Below are 13,040 nucleotides of genomic sequence, written 5' to 3' on the forward strand. Positions count from 1 at the left end.
GAGTTTCTAGTAGTGATCGAATTAGCCTCTGCTTGAGATGCAGTGACAAGGTTGTGTGATTTTAACCAGGTCTCTTGTTCAATCTCTAATATGCTCACAATTCATTCTTAAAAATAGTTTGAAAGGACGTCTCTCTTTTTTTTTAATTAGCCTCTGCTTTGTTTTGTCAGCAACAGTGTTTTGATAATTCAATTGGTGTAGAGATATATTGTGTTTAATTTCTGCACTGCATCAATTGTATTTGCTGCTAATGCATAATATCAGATATAGTTGCTCAACAATCAACCTTGCAAGCTTGCGTTTATCCCGTTGTCTGTTTTGGCCAACTGTCTGGATTCTATACCAACACCATTTTCAGGCAGGCCAAGGCTGTGATTAGTTCACGCCAAAATTGAAAGTTTGGTTAAAATTGAAACGATGTGACGGAAAAGTTGAAAGTTTGTGTGTAGCGAAGTTTTGATGTGATGAAAAATTTAGAAGTTTTGAAGAAAAACTTTAAAACTAAACACGGCCCAATTTAGTTAGCACCACAAAATTGATGAAACAAATGCCGAATTGAGCAGGCAAAAAATATACCCTTCCAAAAAGTAGAAATCTATGACTAATATAAATATTTATATTTTTCCGATCGTCACATCTAATTTTCGTCCGTTTTTCGTCCATACACAATCTGATTCGGTTAGCAATAGCCATCGAAAAAAATTGCAAAAAAAAAAAATCGGCGGCCACCGCCACCTCCACCGCCGCCGGAGGGAGAAGAGAGGCGGCGGAGGGAGCGCCGCTGCCGGATCCACCCGCGGTGGCCACCACTGCCGACGGATCCACCCTCGGACGAAGCCGACGTCGTCGACGCCGCCGTTGAGAGGGCGCCGTCGCCATCGAGGCCAACGGGGAGAGGGAGAGGGAGAGGGGGAGGGACGGTCGCCGCCGCCGTCTCCACCGCACCCCGCCGCCGCTGCACCGTGCCGGCGAGACGGGAAGGAGAGCCACCGCCACCACCGCCGCTAGCGTGGGGAAGGGTGCCGCCGCCGCTCGCCGTGGGGGAAGCCGCCGCCGCCGCCACAGCTAGCGTGGGGGAAGGGCGCCGTCTCCGCCGTGCCGGCGAGAAGGGAGGGAGAAGGGAAGGGAAGCGGCGCCGGTGGTGGGAGAGGCGGCTGGCTAGGGGGAGGGGGAGAGGCGGGAGATGGGGAGAGGGAGCGGCGCCGCCTGAGGGGAGGGGAGGAGAAGCGGCGCCGATAGAGAGAGGGGGAGGGGGAGAGGCGGCGTCGGGAGTGGGGGAGGCGGCCGACTCGGCTATGGGGGGTTGGGGGATGGAGGGGGAGGGTTAGGGTTAAGGTTTTCATAAGGCCATGGGCCGACCGGGATGGGACGGAAATAAGTCTATTTTACATCCCTCGGGCCAAAAAAAAAAGAGAAGAGGTTCATTTTTAGTATTTCGTTTTTTCAGAAGCATTACAATTATAGTTATTGAATGTGTTTATTTCTAAGCAAACCTAAAAAGAAGTATTTTCTTTCTTTTTCTAATTAAATAATTGTTAAATGTTGTTTGTATTATTAAAATTAATAATTAAGCTCTGAAAATTCCAATAAAACTTCAAAGAGCGTAACTAATCATGGAGAATTTAATAAAATTAGATTTAACCATGTCATTTTATTTCTCATACTTGCTTTACTTATAAATTTATTTAATTATACACATACCTACTTAAAAATACCAAATATTTCAGCGAATTTGTATTTTAATTAATTGCATGTTTTTCTAATCTGTACGCTTCCCGTTGCAACGCACGGGCAGTTTTGCTAAACCAAACAATACTTTTGGTCAATATACACACTCCGTAATCACCTGGTGTAACGCACGGGCACTTTTGCTAGTTAAGAAAAGAAAATGCATCTTTATCGACCAAATTAAGTAAACAACAATCAATCACGCGCGCGTTCGCGAAAAAAAATGCGTTAGCGAAAAAAAACAATCAATCACAAGCTAGCTCCATCCATGTCGCTGCTCTTCTATTATATACTACATGTTCAGACTTCAGACTTTCAGATCCTAATAACAGCATGCAGAGGTATTATCTTTTCAAGCTGCCCAACAAAAATGGTCAGAGGCAATGCAACTTCGGACTATTCCCATTTCCCCAAGTTAGACATTCAATGGCTTAATTAGGGTGGCCACATCCTTCAGTTAATCTGGTTCAGTGTGCGATTGTGACAAAATTTGTCTGTAGTACGAATTTTTGTAATATGAATGTTCTGGCAGGTTCTTGAGAGGATCGTGGACTAAAGAACAAAATCAATTTATTCTTGGAGTCGAGATTCAGATCTGTCCAGCTAAGCATGTCCATTTGTTAAACAGACCCTTGATGGTAAATTATACAGCAATAACAAGAACACATATTTGCTCCATGCATGCGTATGCAAGACCAATAGACTATCAAATACGGTATCATCTTACAAAATATACTAGTTGTTGTTGTAATAGTAGTAGTAGTTAGGGTTTCCAAAACCGCCGGGGCCAGGTTACCGCGTCCCGGCGGTAAGCACGGTTACCGTACGGTAACCGCGGTAAAAAACTGTACGAAACCGTGCAAAATTTATCAAAAATTAAAATTATTTTTTAAATTTATTTGAATTTAAGGAGGTTACCGTGGTTTTTCTATTACCGTACCCCGTGGTAAGACTGGTAACCACGGTTACCGACAGTAATGTAAACCTTGTAGTAGTAGTACAATTTTGTTAAGCACATTTAGCCATCTGCTACTACTTCCTAAACCAATACAGAATGCCATGTAATCAAACGTATAAAATCTCCAAATTACTAAAAACAATTGCACCAATTTCATCATCAACTCCTGTACGGCCCCTGTAACAAGGGACTATAGCTTCTGGGAAGCAATCAAGCAAAGTCCGAATGTATTCCATTATTAAAGCAGCTCTTTTCCAGTCTCATTTCAGTTTATGAATTCCATCGCTACAAAACAACTGAATCCAAACAACATACTACATACTACCTCCGTCTTATTTTAAATGCAACAATAAGTTTTCGCGCTCAACTTTTATCGTCCATCTTATTTAAATTTTTTTATAATTAGTATATTTGTTGTTATGAAATGATAAAATATAAATAGTACTTTACTCGTGACTTATGTTTTTAATTTTTTTAAAAAAAATTAAATAAGATGAACGATTAAAGTTGGATGTGGAAAACTATGGCTGCATTTAAAATGGAATGGAGGGAGTATTACATTTCTTCAGAAACAGACACGTCTCACTCGCCAACTCTGAAGATTTCCCTCCTCTGCTTTTCTTTTGTTCTGAGAGTTGAGAGGGAGAACGGACGGCCAGGAGGCGTCGGTGCCCAATCCTGTCCCCACAGGGGTGGATCTCCACCGCTCGTCAGTCTCGTCTCAGCCACAATCACAAGGACGCACACATGGCCACTACTGCAATGTCAAGGCTACACGTATGGGGGACCCAACCTCTTGTAGTTTTTTGGCTGGACCCGGTCTGTAGGCTAGGCAGCTGTTGTTTTCTTCTCTCTCAATGTTGAACACTTGGGACATTCTCAATGTTGAATATGATATAACACATTACTGTATAGTATTTCGAATCTAAACAATTATTATTCTAAATTTATAGTATTAGAATATATTACATCATGTTCTAGGTTTTATTTTTTAGATGGAGGAAGTACTTGCTACTTTGATGCTCATACTAGTGAGAAAAGTTTTTAGGCATTGTTTAGATAATGAGATAGGAAAATGATTCCCACCCATCAAAAGGTATCCTAACTATTTATTCTCCCTCTTTCATTTAATTCTAACCCTTCATTCATTTCCTAATCCCAATCCCACCCTTCATTTCTCATTATCCAAACACATCCTTAGTGTTTATGTACTCAATAAAGGCGAGATGGTATTAGTAATCGATGCATGTAATTGGTGGAGAACATGTATATAAAAGGATAGAGTTGTACTACCTCCATATTTTAATGTATGACGCCATTAACTTTTTTCCAACGTTTGATCATTCGTCTTATTCAAAAAAATTTATGTAATTATCATTTATTTTATTATGATTTGATTCATCATCGAATATTCTTTAAGCATGACATAAATATTTTCATATTTACACAAAAATTTTGAATAAAACAAATGGTCAAACGTTGGTCGAAAAGTTAACGGCGTCATACATTAAAATATGGAATTAAAATATGGAGGAAGTAATAAGTAACTGAGCCAGTGACACTGTGAAGCATGGACAACACATAGCGTTCTCTGGTCACTAACTAATTTCTATGTGCATTATCGATAATTAACAGCGGCGACACCACCAGCGAAGCCCTATCTCCGCCGCTGGCGGTAAGATTTGTATTGTCCATGCGATGATGAAAATATCATAGGCATAGCCATGTAATGTAAGAGCTATTGTAATGCACTTATTAATATTGTAGCAAAGTATATAGGAAAATGTTTAAAACCATGTAAAAACAATGTATGAGATGTGGTCACGTGGATTGCCTTTGTTTTTTCCAAGTTTATAACTGGTTGTAGGGAATCCTAATCAAATTTTATACATTAAATTAACATCAAGGGAAATCACATTAAAATTAACATCAAGGGAAATCGTGTTTACCTATTAAAGTGCGATTCCAGTATCCTCCTTTCACGAAATGAAACAAACTTGGTTTTTTTTTCTAGCTGCAGGAAAGTGGTCGTCTTTACATGCATTGTTGGTAATTAACAATGGCGATAATTGCATGTAGAAATAGCATTTTCGCTCTAGTTATTTTATCTGGAAAGTGGAAAGGGTTGTCTAAATTATCTGGTATCACTGTGACCATGTTTCATCCTATCGTATAATATTATTGACTTTGGCATGTTTCATCCTATCGTATAATATTTCGTTCTTAAATTAGAAAAAAAAAGGACTAACTCTCTTGCTACCATAGGTCCTTTTGGCACATCTCCATATATCCAAGATTTCTTGAAGTTGAGTATTCCTAGCTTTACAAATCTATATTTTTTAGATAATGGATTTTCATTAATCCGGCCTCTATATCCACGAAGGATATACGCGGCCAAAAGGATACAAGAGTAATTTAGACTCACATCTCAACAAGAAGGAGAACACAACCAAAAAAGAAAATAAACCCAAACGACCTCAGCACATCCTGGTTCTCTGTCTCCCACCATATTCTCCTGAAACAGCCATATTTGACGAGTGGAAGTCTACTAGTCGCTGCCGCCCCTAGTGCGCCATTGATGCAAACCTCCATTTGTGCCATCTTCATCAGTTTCAGATGAGCTGACGTCACGCGTCGCTTCTAAGCCCACTCTCAACCGTCGTCATTCGTCGTATAGTCGGAACTAGCCAACTAGACACGAACCGACAGGATCGGCTTCCACTTTGCCAGATTCCTAGGCATCTACTATCCAAAGTGCTCAGACCGCCACCGTTTCAAGCCACCGCAACCCCTAGGGCCCTGTGCCGACGGGGGCGCCGCCGTCCTGGGCCGCCGCAGCCCCTAGTGCCGCCGGTGTCAACGGAAGCCGCCGTCGTCCTCCATCGCAACCCCTAGGGCTGCCGGCGCCGACGAGAGCCACTGTAGCCCCTAGGGCCACCAACACCAACGGGAGCCGTCGCCGCCGTCTGCCGCAGCCTCTAGGGCCGCCGGCGCCGATGGAAGCTGCCGCCGTCCTCCACCACATCCTCTAGGGCAGCCGGCGCCGATGGGAACCACCGCCGCCGGCCGCAGCGCCGACGGGAGCCACTGTTGTCCTCCGTCGCAGCCCCAGGGCCATCGACGCCGACGGAAGCCACCGCCTTCTTAGGCCGCCTCCACCGACGGGAGCCGTCGAGCCGCCGCCCCCACCGCCGTCCAAAGAGATTCCGTCGCCGATGCCTTGCCACTTCCTCGCCACCGCCGTCCTAGCCGTCGGTCAGCTCTCGCGATAGGCCAGATCTAGGAGCTGGGGGGAGAGGAAGAGACGAGCTAGAGGGAGAGGAAGCTAGGATCTGGGCAGAGGCCCCGCCGCCGCTGTCCTCGTCGCTGCACGGACGTGCGGGAGCTGGCTCTAGCGGCGGCGAGGCAGTGGAGGGGAGGGAGGAAACCGGCGGTGGCGCGGGATGGGGTCGCCACCTGTGTCGCCCGTGAGAGCGACGCGGGGGCTGAGTCAAAGCGCTCACTTCGAACGGTTCCCTTCACTTCAAAGCTTTACAAATCTATATATATCTAGATTTTGACTATGTTGATAACATTTTAGATAAATAATCTTGTTAATGTTTTAGATGAAATTTACCACTTTAATTAACTTACAAACTTCAACTACCATGGATTTGGATCCGGAGCTATATCAAAACACATCCCCATTGTTTCGCTTACAACATATTTGTAAATGAAAAATAATTTATGAATAAAGTTTTTATATATGTGTTCTTATCTATCTAAAAGCAAAGGCTGAAAAATAAACTTTAATAAAAAAACCCAAGATCAGCTCCAAATTTAAGGTTGAAAATTTAAATTTTAGCTAATAAGATAACGAAAAGACGAGGGTAATAATGTGGGCATGGGAGTGAGTGGACTAGTGCCACTATGGTCCAGGAACACCGGGTGCACGCAGCCGCTGTTCCGATTCCGATACGCCCAATGCCAATGCCATCCTCACCGTCCATCCACTTTAACACCCCCACCTCCTCTCTCCCATCTCCATTTCCGCCCCCCCTCTCGCCGCCGCCGCCGCCGCCATGGCCACCTCCACCTCCGCCGCCACCGCCCCCCTCACCTGCCACCACCTCGGCCTCCGCCTCCGCCCTCGCCTCCCCTCCCTCCCCCTCCGCCCCCTCTCCCCCTCCCCCTCCCTCTCCCTCTCCCGCCCCACCCCACTCACCCCTTCTCCTCCTCCTCGCCACCGCGCCCTTCATGCCTCCGCCTCCGCTGCTCCAGCGGCGCCGCCGTCGCAGCCGCCGAAGCCGGTGCTTCAGGGGGCGGCAATCAAGCCGCTGGTGGCAACCATCGGGACCGGGGTGCTGATATGGCTGGTCCCGCCGCCCGCGGGCGTGGCGCGCAACGCGTGGCAGCTGCTGTCCATCTTCCTCGCCACCATCGTCGGGATCATCACCCAGCCTCTCCCGCTCGGCGCCGTCGCGCTGCTCGGCCTCGGCGCCGCCGTGCTCACGCGGACGCTCACGTTCGCCGCCGCGTTCTCCGCGTTCGGCGACCCGATCCCGTGGCTCATCGCGCTCGCCTTCTTCTTCGCCCGCGGCTTCATCAAGACCGGCCTCGGAAGCCGCGTCGCCTACGCCTTCGTCTCCGCCTTCGGCGGCTCGTCGCTCGGGCTCGGCTACGCGCTCGTGTTCGCCGAGGCGCTGCTGGCGCCGGCCATCCCGTCGGTGTCGGCGCGCGCGGGGGGCATCTTCCTGCCGCTCGTCAAGTCGCTGTGCGAGGCGTGCGGCTCGCGCGCCGGCGACGGCACGGAGAGGAGGCTCGGGTCGTGGCTGATGCTCACGTGCTTCCAGACGTCGGTGATCTCGTCGGCGATGTTCCTCACCGCCATGGCAGCGAACCCGCTGGCGGCGAACCTGACGGCGGGGACGATCGGGCAGGGGATCGGGTGGACGCTGTGGGCGAAGGCCGCCATTGTGCCGGGCTTGCTGTCGCTGGTGTTTGTGCCGTTGATTCTGTACCTGATCTACCCGCCGGAGGTGAAGACCAGCCCCGACGCGCCGCGGCTGGCGAAGGAGCGGTTGGAGAAGATGGGGCCTATGAGCAAGGAGGAGAAGATCATGGCTGGAACGCTGTTCCTCACGGTATTTGATGGGATTATTAGCAATTTCCTTTCGTTCTACCATTTTTGTTGAGGAATTAACAATTGCTAGTATTATATTATTGTTATGCTGCTTTTGGGGTATTAGGGTGGGCTCCAACTCCTAAATTTAACTCCACTAGTTGGATCTGAAGTTGAATTGTAGAGCAACCTAAACCCAGCTCCACATCTTTAGTTCATTTTGTGAGAGTGATCCAGCCTACTCCACTCTCTTTCTGGGTAGAGCTGAAACTGTTTGGCTGCGCTCTAGTTCCAGAAGAGGTGGAGCTGGAGCTCTACCAAATAGGCCCTCAATATCAGTACTCTAGCGAAGTGTACTATATGTGTAGTAGGTGTTTATGATTTTCAGTACAAAGATGTTGCCTGTGGGGTACTAGGATTCTTATAAGTGATTGATATTAAAGGAGTGGGCTGTTCGGAAATGGAGATTTCCATGAATCTGGTGTTTGTGCCCTCATTTTAGCAGGGGTCTTGTCTGGGATTAGTACATAGAGGTAGGGACCGGTAATTGTTATTTAGGTATCCGTGAGATTTGGATCATTATTGTGCTCTGACTAGCCTATGTAGAATTACTATGTGATTTCACTTAAAAGACTTTCACTAATTTACATTATCAGTGAATGAATAGCAAAGGTACCGTTTTGTGGTTTCTTTTGCGAAGCTTCAAGCCATCTTTTAGGAGAACCCTACAGTGGTTTGTGATTGGGTCACCTTATTACTGTGAAACATGTTATTTTGTAAAAGATAAGAAGTGGTAAACCCAATAACGACCTGTTTATATACCTCTACATTCTTGCATCATCTTGATTGCCTCCAACTTGAATAAAAACTGAGCCTTTTCCTCACTATACATTGTCATCTTGCCAACAGGTAGGTCTTTGGATCTTTGGTGGAATGCTGAATGTGGATGCAGTGTCTGCTGCAATTCTTGGCCTATCCGTCCTCCTGATTTCTGGAGTTGTTACATGGAAAGAGTGTTTGGGGGAGGCTGTAGCGTGGGATACCCTTACATGGTTTGCTGCTCTTATTGCAATGGCTGGATACCTCAACAAATACGGGTTGATCTCTTGGTTCAGTGAGACTGTTGTGAAGGTATGTCCCTCCCCCCTCCTGTAACAATATCTCTTGACTTATCAGGTCAAATCGTATCACATGATCTGCTTTATGCTTGTAAGGATTTTATGATCAGTAAGCTTTGTGACTATAACTAACTGGTAAGCATATTATAAACATTGAGCATGGTGACTTAATTTTCCACAATATGTTAGTTCCTAGCAGTTTGAAATCAAAGCAATTTATTTTTCATTACATCAGATATTAAATTTCTTGAATAATCTTTCTAGCTTATCCTTCTATAGAAATGAGAAGCAACTTATACTGCTGTTTGTTCATACTGAAACAATAACACTGTCAATAGTATGGATAGGCTGGCAATTATGCTATGTTAGGGAGGTGTTTAAAATTGTTAAATTTGAAGATATCTTAAAATGAATGGTCCTCGTGGTTATCATTGTTAAGCTTGAAACAAATGGCACTAGCTGGAGATGAGCAGTTTAAATGTTTAATATTATTCTCACCTGATATTCTGCTATTTTTGTTTCTTCTAACTCGAGCTCTGCAAATATATTAAAATAGAAGTGTTCTCTCAATGTCTTTGCTGATTTCCTATACTGACCATTGTTGTGTTTTATGCTCAGTTTGTTGGTGGCCTTGGTCTCTCATGGCAACTATCGTTTGGTGTCTTGGTGCTGCTGTACTTCTACTCCCACTATTTCTTTGCCAGTGGCGCAGCGCACATTGGAGCAATGTTCACTGCATTTTTGTCAGTGTCCAGCGCCTTGGGCACTCCTCCTCTAATTGCTGCCATGGTTCTTTCATTCCTCTCAAACATCATGGGTGGACTCACGCACTATGGAATTGGGTCTGCTCCTGTCTTCTACGGTGCTGGCTATGTTCCACTGGCTCAGTGGTGGGGGTATGGATTTGTCATTTCCATCGTTAACATCATCATCTGGCTTGGTGCTGGAGGCTTCTGGTGGAAGATGCTCGGCTTGTGGTGAGGAGCAAAGTAAATGCGGGTTTTTCCGTTTCTGTTTCGGTAGAAGACTGAAAGAAACCTAGCTGAAATTGCGGTAGCACAGGTACAGCCATCCGCAAATTTTGTCGACATGATTTTGCAACCAGCAACCCATTCTTTTAGTTTGTACCAATACATTTGTTTCATCCTTGGGTTCTAACTGTTAATTGCAAAGCCTGGGCACAGTTTTACTGGCAACAATTGGTATGTTGAATGGATCTTGGTGATCTTAACCTGCAGATTGTGACCCTTGTGCCTCTATATTATGATCAGAATTGGTTGCATTTATGTTCCTAAGCTTTATTGCTGTTCTCATTGTGCACTATACAGTGCATTTACTAACTTGCATTTGCAGATTGCTGAGTTGGTCGTTGTGCTTTCACAAAATACGGTTTGTTTTTCCAAAAATCATACAGAAACATGTTGAGCTTTGGTTACAGTTTCACAGAAGCCATGTTATTCATTGCAGCTAAACAATTTGTTCTGAATTTATTTTGGAGAAGCCTTTGTTCTTGTTCTTTGCCATCTTTTTCAGAAATTCAAGTTCAAAATGGCGAATTTCGCTCAAGTTTTGTACCTGACGTTTACTGGCGTAGCTTGCCTGAACATGGGCAGCTTGTGCTTGACTTTCTCCGGTGTCTGAACTCTGTAGATGCCAACCGAGTGCTCCTTCCAACTGAAAACAAACATCTAGTTGACCGTCGTTTTGTGTTAGTCATAGATAACATCGAAAGCCACTTTAGAAGCAAAACTTGCACAAGGTCGGCACGAGTCGCTGTCTGTGGGCCCTCTAGAAATGCTGCCGGCCCCACCCGCAGCGACACAAGTCCCAAAGTTGGCACAGTACCCTTAGAAAAGTTGTCCAATAGCAAATTTTGCGCCGGGGGGGGGGGGGGGGGAGTAAAATAAACAACACTACCTCATTGGCTCCTTGACTTGTATGATATGAAACCTCTGATGAAAAAAAAAGAAAGATTTTACTATACATCAAGCACGTGATTTTAGAGGAAACTGTGTGAATTTCTAACCTTCAAATCTGCTTCAATAGCTATGTTTCGGCTTCATCTTTGATGAATCCGGCAGAGGACCTATGGATTAGGTTTTTAGGGTTGAGGTAGGGAGAGGAAGGAGATTTTGGAGTGGGGAAGTGGGAGGTGTTCTCGAGCTTAGAGGGATGGCTAGGACGAAGGTGATGGCGACGCAACGGCGCCGTCTCAGCCATGGAAGAAAATGAGAAAAGGTGTATTGGTGTTGGCGGGTGAAACTCTTCTCGTTAGAGTACATAGGAGGTGGGGCGCTGTGGGAGCCAAAGACAAGGAAGAAGACGAGAATAGGGCCATTGCTGTCACTTGGAGAGAGGAGGGGTAGGGAGAGGACAGGAAGGGAGGAGGCCAGTCTGTTGGGCCTCACTGGTGCCATTGACGACAGGACGCCGACGGGGTTAGGGGTCGCTCATCAGGGGTAGAGAGGCGGTGGTAATGGAGAAGGCGAGAAGATTCGGTGTTGAGCGGCAATGGCAAGAGGAAGGCGGGATTAGGGTTAGAGGGACATACAAGAATCTTGAAGCAATGCAATGAAAAAAAAACACGTGATAGGAAGTAAGAAATCACTCGGATAATGAATGATAGTCAACAAGATTACCTTCTCTACAAATTACAAACAAATTAAGTTCTCATATATAGCGGATGTGGCTTCTTGGGATAGGGAGACGGTGGCAATGGAGGAGGCGAGGAGATTGGGACAGAACAGCAACATTATGAGTAGGAAGACAGTGTTCGGGTACGGGATGTATACATGATTTTTAAAGTAATCTAACGGTTAGAAAACATCATAACAGGGAGGAAGAAATCATTTAGTGGTGAATAGATAATTAAAAAGGACTAAAAAAACCTTGTCAACAAAATACAAACGAATTAAGTTCTCACATTTTGTTTTTGTCGTTACCCGCATCTTCTCTTCTATGCGAACTATGCCTTGCAAATTCCGCCAAGATCACTCTGCCACTACAAAGCGGTGGTGCGATACAAAGACGACGATGGAAAACCATGATAGGTCAGTGTGTTGGTACGTACGTAAGGTGAACGACGACGATGTGGGCAGGTTGTTGGACCTCGACTCAAAGCTGTCGTATAAGTGTGTTGGGCAACACCTCAAATCGAGATGACTCGTCTTTTTTACGAGTCGTGTAATTAAGGTACTTGTTAAGGGTAAGTGAGTAACACATGAATTTTAAACTAATAATATTTCATGAATGATATTATTGTGAGCATGATTTTGCGATGCTGGAGAAGGTTTAGAACATATTGCACTTTCTAGTCTTAATTTATGGGAAACATATCTATACACAGAAATTTTCCGTGCACACCAACTAGCAAATGTCACAGAAAATTCTAGAAAAAATTTGACACATACTTTCAATAATGTTACATCTACATGTGAAATCTTATTTTTCAACTAGTATATATATATTTTCCCATCATACAGCGGTTGGCTTTCTCTCCACCGTCTATATATAAGCTCTGTTTAGATCACGCTCTAAAATTTTTCACCCTGTCACATTGAACATTTGAACACATGTATGAAGTATTAAATATAGGCTATAAAAATAACTAATTGCACAGATTGCGGCTAATTTGTAAGACGAATCTTTTAAGCCTAATTGCTCCATGATTTAACAATATGGTGCTACAGTAAATATTTGCTAATAACAGATTAATTAGGCTTAATAAATTCATCTCATGGTTTACTAATGGATTCTATAATTAGTTTTTTTATTAGTGCCCGAACACTCCATGCGACACCCTATATAATGCCCGATGTGACACGTCAAAACTTTACACTCCTGAATCTAAACACCCCCTAAATTCTTTTACTACTAGTGTATCTCCGATACTATAATATGACCCGAGTCATTATCTCCTCCAACAATTGCTCTAAGTTAAAATTCTTCATGGGAAAGCTTTATTGCTCATGGTTGCCGTTCCAGAAAAAAAGTAGATCGCAATCTGTAGCCCTACCCTCTAACATATAATAAACTCTCCTAGGTGACAACATCGCACGTACGTCTTGAAAAAGTACAAAAAGAAAGGAGATAAGCACGAGAAAATGACCGGCACTAATTGGTCATCAAAGTTAAG

At 44.8% G+C, this 13,040-nt stretch overlaps 1 protein-coding gene across 1 annotated transcript; it reads left to right on the forward strand.

Moving 5' to 3' along the window:
- Positions 1-6,682: 6,682 nt before the first annotated feature.
- Positions 6,683-10,142, forward strand: LOC4352342 (dicarboxylate transporter 1, chloroplastic). Its single transcript, XM_015765160.3, has 3 exons — positions 6,683-7,809; positions 8,697-8,918; positions 9,524-10,142. The coding sequence occupies exons 1-3, from the start codon at positions 6,748-6,750 to the stop codon at positions 9,884-9,886; spliced, it is 1,647 nt and encodes a 548-aa protein (XP_015620646.1). The 5' UTR covers positions 6,683-6,747; the 3' UTR covers positions 9,887-10,142.
- Positions 10,143-13,040: the final 2,898 nt, after the last annotated feature.

Source organism: Oryza sativa, chromosome 12 (assembly GCF_034140825.1).
Source record: "Oryza sativa Japonica Group chromosome 12, ASM3414082v1".
In the NCBI taxonomy this organism is placed as follows: Eukaryota; Viridiplantae; Streptophyta; class Magnoliopsida; order Poales; family Poaceae; genus Oryza; species Oryza sativa.